The 15,694-nt window shown below is 54.1% G+C and overlaps 3 protein-coding genes across 3 annotated transcripts; all 3 read left to right on the forward strand.

Annotated features, from left to right (window-relative positions):
- Nucleotides 1–119: 119 nt before the first annotated feature.
- On the forward strand, nt 120–5,154 carry M406DRAFT_99849 (uncharacterized protein; the record flags this gene model as incomplete). Its single annotated transcript, XM_040926476.1, has 5 exons — nt 120–172; nt 230–3,194; nt 3,275–3,433; nt 3,510–4,760; nt 4,838–5,154. The coding sequence occupies 5 exons, from the start codon at nt 120–122 to the stop codon at nt 4,865–4,867; spliced, it is 4,458 nt and encodes a 1,485-aa protein (XP_040772548.1). The 3' UTR covers nt 4,868–5,154.
- A 995-nt stretch (nt 5,155–6,149) lies between these two features.
- On the forward strand, nt 6,150–9,851 carry M406DRAFT_74522 (uncharacterized protein; the record flags this gene model as incomplete). The annotated part of the gene is made up of 2 exons (XM_040925741.1): nt 6,150–6,556; nt 6,695–9,851. The coding sequence occupies 2 exons, from the start codon at nt 6,150–6,152 to the stop codon at nt 9,849–9,851; spliced, it is 3,564 nt and encodes a 1,187-aa protein (XP_040772549.1).
- Nucleotides 9,852–12,359: 2,508 nt separating this feature from the next.
- M406DRAFT_333631 (uncharacterized protein) lies at nt 12,360–13,935 on the forward strand (the record flags this gene model as incomplete). The annotated part of the gene is made up of 3 exons (XM_040920859.1): nt 12,360–12,858; nt 12,946–13,182; nt 13,295–13,935. 3 exons carry the CDS (start codon nt 12,360–12,362, stop codon nt 13,933–13,935), a joined length of 1,377 nt encoding a protein of 458 aa, XP_040772550.1.
- Nucleotides 13,936–15,694: the final 1,759 nt, after the last annotated feature.

Here is a 15,694-nt window from a genome sequence, read left to right on the forward strand (position 1 = left end):
CCTGCCGCACCCACATTGAATTCTCGGCACCGTTTCACACACTCAAGTCCCGATCCACGACGACGACACCAACCCACTGAGTCTCTAACGTAGGGAATTCTACGAGAAAGGAAGCAGCAATGGATAAGGATCTTGAAAAGGCCGCGCTGGAAAACCAAGGCCAGGAGCACCAGTTTGGCCACGACGACAGGGAGATTGAGCAGCTGCGCCCAGTGACGACCACCTCCAGCTCCAGCGGCGACAGCACTGCGCGCAATCCCGAGGAGGAACTGGAAGAGACCCGGCGGAATAATCCCCTGGGCCTGACGCGCACCAAGTCAGGCGTTTCGGTGGAGCAAGCTCGAGATGACTTCCAACAGCTGAGCAGGAAATTCTCGAGCGTCTCCAAGGCCTCGAGAACGAGTCACGATGCCCAGCGCAGGGGGAGCCACAAGGATATCCACCAGAAGGAAGATGTGGCCCTCGCAGAGTCTGGCACAAGCCTCTCGAATGAGGGAGAGCAGGAGGACCAGTTCGACCTCGAGGGTGCGTTGCGGACGGGACTGGACGCCGAGCAGCAGGCTGGGATCCGCCCCAAGCATATTGGAGTCATCTGGGAGGACCTGACTGTCAAGGGCACTGGCGGATTCGAGAACTACGTCAAGACATTCCCCAACGCCTTCATCGACTTTTTCGACGTCATCACGCCCATGATGAAGATGCTGGGCATGGGCAAGAAGGGCACCGAGGCCACGCTGCTGAATGGCTTTCGCGGCGTGTGCCAGCCAGGCGAGATGGTCCTGGTCCTGGGTCGTCCTGGTTCTGGCTGCACGACGTTCCTCAAGACAATTGCAAACCAGCGCTACGGCTACACCAGTGTCACGGGCGACGTGCTGTACGGCCCATATACGGCCAAGGAGTTTGATCAGTACCGAGGCGAGGCGGTCTACAACGCCGAAGACGATCTCCATCATGCGACACTCACTGTCGAGCAGACCCTGGAGTTCGCGCTGGATACCAAGACGCCCAAGAAGCTGCCTGCAGGCCTGACCAAGTCCGAATTCAAGAAGCAGGTCATTACAATGCTGCTCAAGATGTTCAACATCGAGCACACCCGCAACACCGTGGTCGGTGGACACTTTGTTCGAGGTGTCTCGGGCGGAGAGCGCAAGCGAGTTTCTATAGCCGAGATGCTGACCACCAACGCCTGCATCCTGTCCTGGGATAACTCCACCCGTGGCCTAGATGCGTCCACCGCGCTGGACTTTGTCAAGTCGCTCCGCATCCAGACTGATCTGTACCGGACGACCACCTTTGTCTCTCTCTACCAGGCCTCCGAAAACATCTATCGCGAGTTCAACAAGGTCATGGTCATCGATGGCGGAAGGCAGGTCTACTTTGGGCCCACAGACAAGGCAAGGGCCTACTTTGAGGGGCTCGGCTTTGCACCTCGCCCGCGCCAGACCACACCTGATTATGTCACGGGATGTACGGATGAGTTCGAGCGTGAATATGCCCAGGGCTACTCCCCTGAGAATGCGCCCCACGACCCGGAGACTCTGGCCGCCGCCTTCGAGGCTTCTGCCATCGCGAAGGATCTCGACGAAGAGATGAAGTCCTACAAGACGCACCTCAAGGAGGAGACGGAGCAGTACGAGAACTTTCGTCTGGCCGTCAAGGAGAGCAAGCGGACGGGCGCCAAGCGCTCTGTTTACGCTGTTGGATTCCACCAGCAAGTCTGGGCCCTGATGAAACGGCAGTTTGTGCTCAAGATGCAAGACAGGCTGGCCCTCATCATTGGGTGGATTCGGAGCATCGTCATTGCTATTATCCTCGGCACACTATATCTCAACCTCGGCGACACCTCCGCGAGTGCCTTCAGCAAGGGCGGTGTCATGTTTATCGCCCTCCTGTTTAATGCTTTTCAAGCCTTCTCGGAACTCGCAGGCGTCATGACAGGTCGAGCAGTCGTGAACAAGCACAAGGCATACGCCTTTCACCGTCCATCGGCATTATGGATCGCTCAGATCATCGTCGACCAGGCCTTTGCAGCGTCCCAGATCATGATTTTCTCGATTATCGTGTACTTTATGGCAAATCTCTACAGGAGCGCTGGGGCCTTCTTCACCTTTTACCTCATGATCCTGTCCGGCAACATCGCCATGACACTATTCTTCCGTATCCTCGGATGTATCAGTCCCGATTTCGATTACGCCATCAAGTTTGCCGTCGTCATCATCACGTTCTTCGTGACCACGTCAGGTTATCTCATCCAGTACCAATCCGAGAAGGTGTGGTTGCGCTGGATCTACTGGATCAACGCTCTGGCCCTCGCGTTCAGCGCCATGATGGAGAACGAGTTCGGTCGCGTCGAAATGACCTGCACGGACAGCCAACTCGTCCCATCTGGTGCAGGCTACGACAACATTGAAAACCAGGTGTGCACACTCTCCGGCTCCAAGACGGGCACGAACCAGATCTCGGGCGCAGACTACCTTGTGGATGGCTTTTCCTACAACCCAAAGGACCTGTGGAGAAACTGGGGTATCATCATGGCCCTTATCGTGGCGTTCCTCTGCCTCAACGTCGCCCTGGGCGAGCTCGTCAAGTTTGGCATGGACGGCAACTCGGCCCGCATCTACTCAAAACCCGACTCAGAGCGCAAGGCCCTCAACGAGGCCCTCATCAAGAAGCGCGACGAGCGCCACAAGAGCAAAACTGCAGGTGACGTTGATGGCGACGAGATGAAGATCGAATCGAAATCCGTGCTCACCTGGGAAGACCTACGATACGACGTGCCCGTGCCCGGTGGTACGCGACGTCTCCTGAACAGCGTCTATGGATACGTCAAGCCTGGCGAATTGACAGCTCTCATGGGTTCCAGTGGTGCCGGAAAAACGACACTGCTCGATGTGCTCGCCGGCCGCAAGAATATTGGCGTGATTCATGGCGATATTCTGGTCGACGGTGTCAAGCCCGGTAAGGAGTTTCAGCGGTCCACGTCGTATGCGGAGCAGCTTGACATGCACGACCCGTCGCAGACCGTCCGAGAGGCCCTTAGGTTTTCTGCAGACCTGCGCCAGCCTATTGAGACGCCTCAGGCAGAGAAGTATGCCTATGTGGAGGAGGTCATTGCACTGCTTGAGATGGAGAGCATTGCGGACGCCATTATTGGATCGCCTGAGGCTGGCCTCACTGTCGAGCAGCGCAAGAGAGTATGTCAATTACTTGTCTATTCTTTTTCGTTCCTCTATCCTTCCTCTCCTATTCTATACTAATATTGTAACCTCCACAGGTCACCATTGGCGTGGAGCTTGCTGCAAAGCCACAGCTGTTGCTATTCCTGGACGAGCCCACGAGTGGTCTGGACAGCCAGAGCGCGTACAACATTGTTCGATTCTTGCAGAAGCTTGCCAGGGCTGGACAGGCTATTCTGTGCACGATTCACCAGCCGGTGCGTTCTGTCCTTCTCTTCCCTCTTCCCTATAGGGCAAGATGTGCAAAGTAATGCTAACATACGTCCCACGCAGAACGCCGCACTTTTCGAAAACTTCGACCGTCTCCTGCTCCTGAAATCCGGTGGCCGCTGCGTCTACTTTGGCGATATTGGCAAGGATGCCTGTGTTCTTCGAGACTACCTGGCACGCCACGGCGCTGTGGCTGGCGAGACCGACAACGTTGCCGAGTTCATGCTCGAGGCGATCGGTGCAGGCTCCAGCCCTCGCATCGGCAACCGTGACTGGGCCGACATCTGGGAGGACAGCGCGGAGCTGGCCAACGTCAAGGACACCATTTCACAGCTCAAGGAGGCGCACAAGTCGGACGGTAGCAAGGCCGACAGCTCGCTGGAGCGCGAGTACGCCTCTCCCCTCAAGCACCAGCTCAAGGTCGTCATCAAGCGGACCAATCTGTCCTACTGGCGCTCGCCCAACTACCTGTTCACACGTCTGTTCAATCACCTGGTGATCGCCCTCATCACGGGTCTAACCTTTCTCAACCTCGACGACAGCCGCGCATCGCTACAGTACAAGATCTTCGTGACGTTCCAGGTCACCGTGCTCCCGGCCCTCATCCTTTCGCAAGTGGAGGTCATGTACCACTTCAGGCGCTCCATCTTCTTCCGCGAGCAGTCGTCCAAGATGTACTCGCCCTTCACCTTTGTCAGCTCCATGGTGGTGGCCGAGATGCCGTACAGTATCTTGTGCGCCGTCTGCTTCTTCTTGCCCTTGTACTACATGCCCGGGTTCCAGACCGAGTCAAGCCGCGCGGGCTACCAGTTCTTCATCATCCTCATCACTGAGCTGTTCTCTGTCACCCTGGGCCAGTGCCTCGCGGCGCTGACCCCTTCCTTGTTCGTCTCGTCCCAGTTCGACCCGTTCCTCACCATCGTCTTCAGCATCTTCTGCGGCGTCACCATCCCCGCCCCCCAGATGCCCCGCTTCTGGCACGCCTGGATGTACCAACTCGATCCTTTTACCCGTCTCATCAGCGGCATGGTCACCACCGCCCTCCACGGCCTGCCTGTGCGCTGCAAGGAGAGCGAGCTCAACACCTTTACGAGCCCGGCGGGGCAGACGTGTGGCGAGTACATGCAGCCTTATTTCCAAGCTGGCGGCACCGGGTATATCGTGGACAACTCGACCAGTAACTGTGGGTACTGTGCGTACAAAGACGGGGACCAGTATTACGAGGCGCTGGGGATGAGCTTCGAGACCAGGTGGCGGGATCTGGGCATCTTTATTGCTTTCGTGGCGAGTAATCTGTGTATTCTGATTGTGGCGGTAAGTCGCTTGTTGTTCTCTATCCAGTCAGATGGGTTTTCTTCTTGTCTTTCTTGCTGACTTTTGATGTGATGCAGAGCCGTTTCCTCAACTACAACAAGCGGTAAACGGTCGTTCCTCGAGGGGTCAACGAGTCGTCAACGCTTCTTTGGTGATCCTATTTTTCAGTTGGAGACCAAGCCGCCTTGACCATGTGATGCTGAACCATCGAGATTCTCTCTCGTATTCTTGTAAATGGTATTTAATGTCATTCATATTAGGGATGAAGAAGAAAGAGGGGAGGGAAGGGGAGCTCTCAAGTAGAGCATACGATTGCATGGTGAATTTGAAACTTGATAGCTGGTAAATAATACCCTCATAGACTGTGTACCTTGTATAGACTAGCAGCATAGCCAAAGATGGAGGAGTTTGACCACAGCATGAATTTCATTGATAGATTGATCATCTTCTGAACCTCTGTTGAAGTGCTCTCTAATTATCTGTTGGGTCCTCTTTTCCCCCCATAAACAAACAGCCTAGCTTACTTTAATATCTACGTACGCAAACAATGATTCAGTGCTCAAAAGAGTGTGGGCTATATCATGACTTTGTCTAAGAGCATGGTAGATAAAGAGCACGACTAATATCATTCAGATCACAACCAATACAAACATGGCATGTATCTGAACCAAGCTATAGCTCGCTTGCCGCCCAGAACATTAGACATCAGAATTAATTTCCAGGTCCTCAGACTCAATTCCTGTCTGTGTTGGTTCTACTTTGTTGTCATTGGCATCAACAAGTATTTTCATCTTCTTCTGTACACATTTGGACATATGCTTGCTCCTTGCTGATGTACACTAAGTACTTATTACTACTGCATACATAGTATTACTATAGTAATCCTCATTCATAATGACAAGCCTAGACATGCTTTTGAATCGCCTTCAGTCTTGGGTACATAGATCCTTCGCGGAGAACAGCACGAAGCCTAGGTGCAGAGCCCCATGAAAAAGATCCGTCGTGACAAAGCAAGATGGTGATGGTGAGAGTCCCCTGGCCCGTGACATGCACCCTCGAGATGTGACCCTCCTGTTGAGGTTTCTATCGTGACAATGGAAGATGGTAGCGGGGCCCAGCACGAACAGCTTGCTTCTCCCACCCGCAGGCCAAATTCTTGCTATTGATTCCATACCCTCTCAACCTGGCCCCTTTGTATCTCTCCTCCATTTCTGGAAACAAACATACAAATAAACAACCTGTTCTTTCCTTCCCAAGCAAGTTTTCTCTATCTCCTTCTTCAAAACAGTTTTTCCTATTCTTTCCCATTTGTAAACCTTCTTAATATCCCTTCCCTCCAACAACACCACCACCCTCTTGTAGTTTCATCCTATATCATCATCGTTCAAGATGGCCACCGAGGACGGCCGCGCCGACTTGTTGACGGCCATGGACATCATCGAGTTCCTCGAGCTCGCAGCTGCTCTTTCCCAGAAGCTCGTCGGCGGCGAGGTACCCAAGGACCTGCGCTACACCCGACAGGAGGCCAGCAATGAGTTGGGCCATTTCCTCGAGGATGTCAAGAGCAAGGGCGCGCGGCCGAGGCCTGCGCACGACGTGAGCAAGAGGCTGGGCGAGATGGAGACGAGGGCGGTGGAGCTGGCCTCTGCCCTGAAGCGACCGTTCGACGAGGTGAAGCCTGGAATGCCAGGTTGGGACAGAGCTGCCCTTCTAGAAAAGGCGGAGAGTCAATCCCTTGCAGAGGATGTCATCAAGTTTGCTGATGACTTCAACTCCTGGTTGACCACAGCTTGGCAGTAAGTGTAGCGCCTTCCTTGTGTGGCAGAAATACGAATCACGTATTCCCTAGCAAGCATTGTCACTTCCTTTTCGTTCTCATTTCTTTCTCTCTTTCTCTCTCTTGCTGACGCCAGGTCTTCCTTTTCTTGTCGCAGGTCCGATGACTGGCCGACTATCAAGACAATCAACCAAATCAGAGACGACGCCGAGGATGCACGTTCACGCATAGCCGACGATATCTGCCTGGCAATCAACGGCATTTGCATACGCCTAGGCTTGCCATACGACAAGTTGACAGAGCACATCGTATCCTCCACCGCCGTCTCGTTCTCGTCCGCCACTACCGACCACGCACAATCTGCTTCTGCAGGCGTCTCGACCCAGCAGAAGGGTCACCAGAAAGGGCGGCCTAATAGCAACAAAAAGAAACGGCAGAAACGTCAAGGCCGAGGTTCCAAGCCTGCCGCGGGCTCTTCTTCCTCGACCAACTCCGCCGTCAAGAACCCTCTCAGGTCGGACTCCTTTCTCAAGTCGCAGGATATACTCGAATTCCTGGACATACTGGAGACTTTGATGCGGGAAGCGCCCTGGGAGCTCGAGATTCTGCTTGCCGTGACGCACCCCCTCCAGGACGACCCCGAGGACTGGCTTGACGACGCCGCCGAAAACACGTACCAGTGGCTCTTTGAAGCACCCGTCGACGCAGACGGCCTCATCACAGACCAGGGATCTGCCCGGTTCAGGGCTCGAAGGAATCTGCAGGCTTGGCTCTCTGAAGAGAAAGGCGGTCTGCTTGGTATTTCTGGCGCGCCAGGCACGGGTAAAACGACGCTCGTCAAGTTGCTTGCCCACCACCCAAAGACGGTGGCCGAGCTGCAGAAGTGGGCTGGAGCCGAGCAGCTCATCATTGTCCCTTACTACTTTTCCAACACTGGTAATATCCACCAGAAGACCCAGATTGGTTTCTGTCGTACTGTGTTCGCCGAATTGTTAAGGCAGTGTCCAACTTTGACGCACGTGTACTTCCCACCATCGGCTGAGGCGTCCAAAACCAAGGAGGGCAAAAACATGGAGCGCTGCACGACGTCGACTGGAGAGCCCTGGCCCGTGAGCGATGAACATCTGGCCGTGGCGTGGAATCATCTGACCAGAGGGGAACTGCACGGATTTCGTGTGTGCATCTTTGTCGACGGCCTGGACGAGTATGTCGAGTCGGCCGGCGCCCGGATGTCAGACCTCGCCAATGCGCTCCAGATCATGGCCAACACGAGCGAGTGTATCAAGATTTGCATAAGTGCGACGAGGACTCTTGATGAGCTCCTCGGAAACCCCCTGCCTTACTCCAGCATTCACCTGACTGCGCTGCTCAGGGAGGACATCAAGTGGTGGGCGACCGCCGAGATTCTCTCCATGACGGAGGCAGAGAAACTCTGTCCCAATGGGGATAAGCTCATCTCGCTGCTTGTGCGCAAGTCACGGATCAACTTCCTCTGGGTGCGCGTAGTCCTGCAGAGCTTCGTGGCTCCGGAGTTCACCGCCGAGGGAAAGATACGCAGTATGACTTCCACCATGATACGAGATGCCCTGGCCTCAGGACAACTGATCAAGATTGTCCATGCCTGTCCTTCAGACTTATATGGCCTGTACGAGCATCTCCTCAAGCGTCTCAACAGTACTTGGCAATTCGTCGCCTCTGTCATGTTCTCTCTCGCCGTCCACAATCCTTTTCTCCAGCGGCCCAATGCCCTGTGGTTCTCATGGCTCCAGCCACTCCTGCGAGATCTGGACTTCCCCGAAACACCGGTCGCGCCCTTTACAGCGGACGAGATTCGCGAGAAGCAGGAGTATGTCGAAGAAGCAGTGATGTTCATGACGATGGGCCTGCTGAAGTTGCACTGGGACCACCGGGAGCCTCGAAAAAGCGACCAGTTCTTTGGCCGCAGGATCCATTTCTTCCACAGCACTGTGCTGAAGTTTCTCAACTCGCCACGGGGAAGCGATTTCTTGCTCGAGAGTGGCGGCACGACGGAGGCCCCCGATATTGGGGTGAGGAAGTTTACCACACTTCATATGCTCTCGCGCCTGAGGATGGCAGAGATGGTCCTGGCTGCCAAGACCCAGGAGGATCCAAAAGCTGATGCCCACCGGCACAGGCAGTACGCGTCTATGGTCCAAGGCGTGATGCAGGTCGAAGGCAGAAAGATCGACGGATCTCCATATGTGCTCTTGCTGCCGGATTCATTTATGGAAGGGCTGCGAAAAGACCTCGAGACGACGCGCTCCGAGGAGTCTGGCTCTGGCTACATTCGAAGTTGGTTTGCGAATATCCACTCGCAGCAATTGTTACCCGGGGACGCCAACACTCCACCGTCATTCCTCCATCTGGCAATGTACCAGGGACAGGTTCCATATGTCTTTGCATGTCTCGAGGACCGAGAAAAGTTCAAGGATGCCATCGGTGGTGCCAAGAGCAAAGAGCTCAACATGCTGCTGTCCGCCTTCTTCGGAACGGGTGGGCACAATGGACTCGAGGCAGACCTGCTCGGGCTGATGAACGAAAGAGCTGACATACTGGGCTCCGTCACCTTGCGGTCCAGCCCGCACAAGGGGCTCTCGTCTCAGGTCTCCAGGCAGGCCAGTGTGCTCATGGTATGGATCAGCTATATGGTCTTCAAACTGATGCTTCCGGGCGACGGATTCCCCCAACCTTTTTTGCACCCTCCCTTGTACCGGGAGAGGATGGTTCGTCTGGCTGAGATTCTAGTTTATGCGCTCTCACAGCCTGAGAATGTGGACATGGTCCCACTGAGCTTTGTTCTTCTCCTCAAGAAGAAACGCGAGATTTCTCCTGCGCCGACGATGATGCCTACCCTCCGCTTGAAAATGCCCAAGGGCAAGTCGAGCGAAGCCTCCAGCTCCACATCTACTGTCGAGAAAGACCCTCAGAAACCCTCCTGGGACCGCTGGCCCATCCCAGAGAAGTACACCAAGGGCGAACATAACATGACCCCGAAGCAGGCCGAGCTCGCGAATCCCGTCCATCCCTCTGGCATCGTGCTCAGGAACGACGAGACCCACTACACAACACTGAAGCAACTGCTTGTCACATACATTGACGAACCCTTCCTGGCCCAGGAGGTGTACGAACTCATCCCCAACGACCTCTCGCGGACGGTGCTGCACGAGTGGAGCGATATCTACAAGAATGAGCTGCTGGAGGACCAGTTTGTTGGGTATGAGTGCACGCGAGTGGTGGCGAGTGATGGGACGGTGATTGGCGAAGGGGCAGAACTGTACTTTCGGTTATACTGAGATGTGGTGACTCTGAAGGAGCCTCAGATGGATGTCTGAGATGAGTCTCGTCTCAACTGAGCACACTTGCGTCTTGATGAGCTTTGGGAGTCGATACCGGTGGGGTTGTCGGCAACGCGTCCTTACGCTGTGTGGTGGTCTTGAATGATCAGTGTGATTTATGGCCAGTGACTAGGTAGATCACTTGACTCGAATGATGCAACACCGAGCTGGTCGATATAGGATGCTTGATATGCCTAGTCTGACCGGGCGCACCGAGCAGTCGGTTTCGTCGAGTCACGGTGACAAATTGCAATCAGCAACACTGTGAGTCACTGTCGGCTAAATCGGACTTTTATGATAAAGGAGGAGACGCATGAGAAATAATAGGAAAAGAAAAAGGAAAAGGAGGAAAAAAAAAAAAAAAAAAAGGGATATCTCCTGGAGGGCGAGAATGGCACAATATTAAATGACGAACAGATTAAAACCAATAAATCACCAAAACACGTTTTCACAGCAACTGTTTTCTTCTTCTTTACTCCCAACTAGGGAGATCCTGTGTGTGTTATATTATTTGGTCTCAAAATGAAGCCCGATGGGACGGTCCAGATCTGTCCTCACTGCGGGCTCATCCACCACGGCGACCACGAGTGGCCTTGTGGGCTGTTCGAGCTGGACCAGGAGCGCTGTGGGGCTCGGTGGTGGAGGGCCGAGGAGGGTTTTGGTGCTCGGTATTATGGTCTTGGGAGGAAAAGAGGAGGAAGGGGGAGTGGATTTTGTGGTGAGACTTGAACGTGGGTGGGTGGTGGAGGAGAAGAAGAAGAAGAAGGAAGAGGACGGGAACAGAGAAGACGATTAGCCTATCGAGTGGAATTATAATGAGTAGGCAAGGGGCCAAGTCCATAAGTTTGGGATGGTAATAACTGCGGATAGTCTGACGCTGTTGTTAATAGTGAGTTTGTATGGGTGAGTTGTGTGTATGTGTGAGTGCTGTTGTGGATATTAGTGGTGCTCACTTGACTTTACTGCTACTTGTGATGAAAAGACAAAGTGATGCATTTAGATGTGGGATAAGAAGGCCAGCATAATAGACCTATCTCTGTGCAGAATAATCAATTGTCACTTATTGTGAATATGAACCTGCGAGGTTTGCAATGGCCCAGACATAAATAAATCTGCATGCTCGCTTAACGATTAAAACATTGCAGACCCAACAATCCGGGAACCACGCGAATACGATCATGAATGACGAGCAAACACCCAGTTTCCACAACTCTGCAGCAACTATCCATTCCCCGCCCGGCTGTAACCGAGCCCGTCCAGTCCAACAGAGAGATTATCAATTCTGTTTTCACTAAAAGCTCTGGACGCATCTGGCCAGGTCTTCGGGCTGTGCAGAATGTGGGACCTCTTCTCTCTCCTTTCCCACCAACTCTCGACTTTCGTAGTTCACTCTGATTTCTCTTTTAGTAAATGCATGCATTCTTCATTTTCCGTTTTGTTGTTAGATTCTTTGAATTATTGAATGCAAGGCACGCGTGACATGTCGCTCGGGGTCCGAATCCTGCCTCGTCATTTCCCGGGCCAAGCTTCTCTTGGACTTCAGAGTTTTTTATAGGAACGCGGGGGTATACAGGCGCAAGAGGGTCTGGACTGTTGTCGTTGTCGTTGTTGTTGTCGTCGTTGATGATGAGGATCATCACGGATTGATTGATAGCTAGTTCATGATGAAAAAGAAGGCTTACGGAATGTGGGAAAAGCAATTCCGGCTTGTGCCTGATTAAAGGGTTCATATATGGTAGGTAGCAGTGTCACCCAACCAAGCAGTTAATACGAAGGCCCCCCTGTCTCCCTAAAATGTCAGGATATGAAGATGCGTGTGTGAGATGGAGGAGAATCTAGATCCTCCGCAGAACGCGTGACGGGGATACGAACGGATCACTCTCGATCGTGAGGGGGAAGGAAACCAAACCTGCCCAGGTCTTCCTCGGAATCCGGAGGGGCAAGTGAGAGGGTAGTGCATATGAGCCCATCCAGAGGGCAACACTGATTGGGGAAGCTGGGAAACATAGGCCCATGGAGTGGCGGCGACTTGGACCATCCTCGCATCCACATCATGGAGCCATCGACGCTGAGCACGTATGGTTTACCTTCCTAATAGACTCGCGGCACCGGGGCGGGTCTCGAAGGTGCAGGAGCTGTCAATCCCATACTCCGGTGATCATGACCCTATCTTGCGCTATCCGCGGCCTCGTTCACGATGTTGAAGCCGTGGTATGCTTCTGTGTGTGGGTGAGCCACAACAATATAATAATGCTCATGCCATAACCCCATGTCGCCAGCTTAGATCTGATTGTTGTCGTCGTCGTCGTCTTCGTTGTTGTTGTTGTCCTCCTCGTTTAGCAGCCCGCGTCGTCTTTTCTCAGTCCTTTTATTGATATATTCCCTCCTTTTGGCGTGTTTCGCTCTCTCTCTCTCTCTCATACACACATTCTCTCCCTGTCTCTGTTCTTTCGTCCTCCTCCTATAATGGCTGCTGCTCTCGCTATGCTGGCCCTGACGGGCTCAGCCCTCGCCGCCCCAAGCCCTCGGCTGGTGGCCCGGCAGGACTCTGACCCCGCGACCACGGGCAACGTGACCCTGGCGCCGGTGACGGTGACCTCGGACGACGCCGACAGCTTCGCCCCGCAGTACAACACGTCGCTGCCCTACGGGACGGACGAGTCCTTTGTCAGTGTGGGCCTGACGACGACGCACGGCAACGTGCTGCTGGAGGGGCTGACGAGCGTGGTGTCGGTGACGTGCGCGGCGGACGCGGTGAGCATCGTGTTCGACAGCGCCGACAACCTCGACGCGGCGTACAGCGCTTGGTCCCCGTTCCCTTACCTGCTGTTCACCACCAACCACATGGGCGACTGCGACTCCGAGCTCGAGCGCGGCTTCTTCGTCGCCGACAGCTTCACGACGGACGCCTCGGCCCTGACGCTCGTGGCGGGCGCGCAAAAGACTGACGTCAGCTCTGTTGCCTGTGAGAAATTGATCCTCCTCCTCACAAACTCATCAAGAGGAAACAACAGAATGGGGAATACTGACGAAAGTGTTGGGGAGATAATAGCTTATATCAGGACCGACTTCAACGGCCTGCCGTTCCTGCTCGACACCAGCGAGACCAAGAGGTCGCTCGGCAGCGTCACTTTCAGCCCAGCACCGTTGAACTTCAACACAAGCCTGGTGGTGAACGATACAACCCTGTACTCGGACGACTTCTTCACCGCTGACGTCTCTGGGAGCCTGAACCTCTCCATCACCGTGGGCGGCACGCTCGTGTACAACGTTCTCAAGTCTGAGCTGGGTACGTACAATCCCTCCTTTTCTGAACATTACTTCTCTTTTTTTCCCCCCCTCTTTGTCCCCCGTTGTTCACAGTGAGCTGATGAGATTGGATATTTCCTCCTCAACAACAGAGTCCCTGGAGGCGTACCTCGAGACCAACACCACCTCGGAGCTCGTGCTGGGCCTGGACTTTGCCATCCCCTACAACCAGACGTTCGCCTACTCGTTCAACGCAGGCTCGAGCACGGTGGAGATCCCCGGTCTGCTCTCGTTCGGCCCCACCATCGGCTTCGAGATCGGGGCCGTGGTGGAGGCCGACGCCGCCGTGGACGTGACCCTGACGCTGGGCTCCGAGATCGAGAACGGCACCTTCACGCTCGACTACACGGGCAACCTGAGCTACTCCGGCTCGTGGGAGCCGACGTTCAGCGTGGGCGTGAGCGTCTCCGAGGCGGCGGGCGTCAGCGCCACGCCCTTTGTCGAGTCCAACTTTGACCTGGCCTTCTCGCTGCTCAACGGCACGCGCCAGGTCAGCGGCGGCATCGCGCCCAGGTCCAGCTTCCCGACCGAGATCTCGCTCGATGCCGAGGAGAGCATCGGATCTTCGGGGGTGCCCACTGTCACGGACAAGGGCGATGCGGCCTGCACGGATGGCGTCGAGGTCGTGAGTGTGTTTGACTTTGGGCTGGATGCGTATGTCACGGGCAAGTGGGATGATGAGTACCAGTTTAACGTCTCCGTCCCTGTGCTGGACCAGTGCCTCTCGTGGTAGAAGAGAAGGGTGATTGATGTTTTCCCCCTTCCCTTTCGAGACCTGGAAAGGTTTCTGCTTCGTCTTGTGAGTAAGTAGGTGTGTGTGCGAATGGGTTTATTGAGTATATGAGAGACGACGTACTGTGACAATATAAATACAATAGATGGTGATAAAGGTTATAACAGAACAATCACCATTAGGTAGCGGTGGAGGAAAAAGGAAAAAGGAAAAAAAGACTGTTCTTCATCCTACTTCCTTTGCCCCTGATCATCATTATCGGCACTATCCTATTCAGCCCCAAAAGGAAATTCTCGCTGGGAGCAACGCTAATGGTTGAATTCTATTCTATGCATATTTAGGTAGGGCATCTGGTCCCGTCTTGAGGCCGGAGGCGCGGACCCGGGCGGCGGTGAATGGGGGAACGGAGCAGGAAGTGCGTAGTCTCGGCCCTCCGGATGAGAATTGCCGGCGGAACACCAAGGCTTTGTCTTTCTCCAAGTGTAAGTGTCTTGTATCTACATCGTCTTCAAGCAATTTGGTGTCTGACTATTTGATTGTATGCATTAGTCTGGTCCAGAACTTCAAGTCAAGATTCTCTCCAATGTATAATGGATGAAACGGGATGGTTTAATTTTCCTGCTGTGACGAGTTGTGCCAATGTTCAGAATAGGATGGATGCTGCTGCTGCTGCTGCTGCTGCTGCTACTGTATGTTCTCTTTGCTTCGGTGGACAATCCTCACGACGCACCGACGCACCGAGCCAGCGAGTTTAGGTCCGCTCGGCTCAGTGTGGCTTCCCATGGGCAACAGAACCTGTTTTCGTTCCTTTTCCCCTATAACCTGTCTGGATTCCTATTTATGCCGATCCCTGAGGAAACCTTGTTGTCCATCGGTGACATACGGGACGCAGAGGCGAAGCAAAGTGGCAACATACAGTAGTCGAGGTTTGTTTCAGATGGGGGGGGGGGGGGCCACCGCCGGTGTACAAGTCGCCGTGGCCGGGCGGGGGGGGAGAGGGAGGGGAGAGTCGACGGGGCCCGTAGGATGCAGGTCGAGAACCGGAGCCTGGGTTCTAATTTCGTATTTGGCTGGAAGCGTATTGGCCATGTCCAGGGGAGGAAAGAATATCGTGGTCTAGTGGAAGTATGTGTACTATAGTACAATCCTAAACCCCTCCCACCCTCCCCTGCATAACACACGGCAATGGAGCCGGTGTGGGGGATCGCTGAGGTTGATGTTGAGAGATAGGGGAAGTTCCGGGTTGGCTATACAATTAGTACATGTACGTGTGCATAGTCTTTTGCACAACGTTGTATCTGTGAGACAAACAATCTTGGGCTTGGGACTGTTGACGTCTTGTCGTCTGGTCTCTCCTGTGCCATGATTTATGGCGTCTGTCAAGGAGGCCCGGCCCCTCAATTCTCAGTTTGTCGTCTGCAGTGTACCCTTGGCGCATGCGTCCCGATTCTCTGGTTCAATGCTTGGCGAAGAAGCACGTGAAGAGGAGATACACAGGACCTGCCCAGTCACAACGCGCTCAGCAGAAGGAGGAATTGGTCGCGTGCTCTCTGTTCTTCCTTGTCTCACTTTGGCCCTGCCACAGCGGGTAATTCTCACTCGCCTCGTCCTTTGTGTCAGGGCTGCGACGCCAGGCAGATGAACTAGGCAAACTTTCCTTGTACTCTCTCGTTTCGTATTGCACCGATGAGAGGAACAGATACCTACACATCCACAAAATGAGTATGCGAAAAAGAGGAATCAGAGGGCTGAACGAGAA

This window comes from Cryphonectria parasitica, assembly GCF_011745365.1.
Source record: "Cryphonectria parasitica EP155 unplaced genomic scaffold M406scaffold_8, whole genome shotgun sequence".
Taxonomy (NCBI): Eukaryota; Fungi; Ascomycota; class Sordariomycetes; order Diaporthales; family Cryphonectriaceae; genus Cryphonectria; species Cryphonectria parasitica.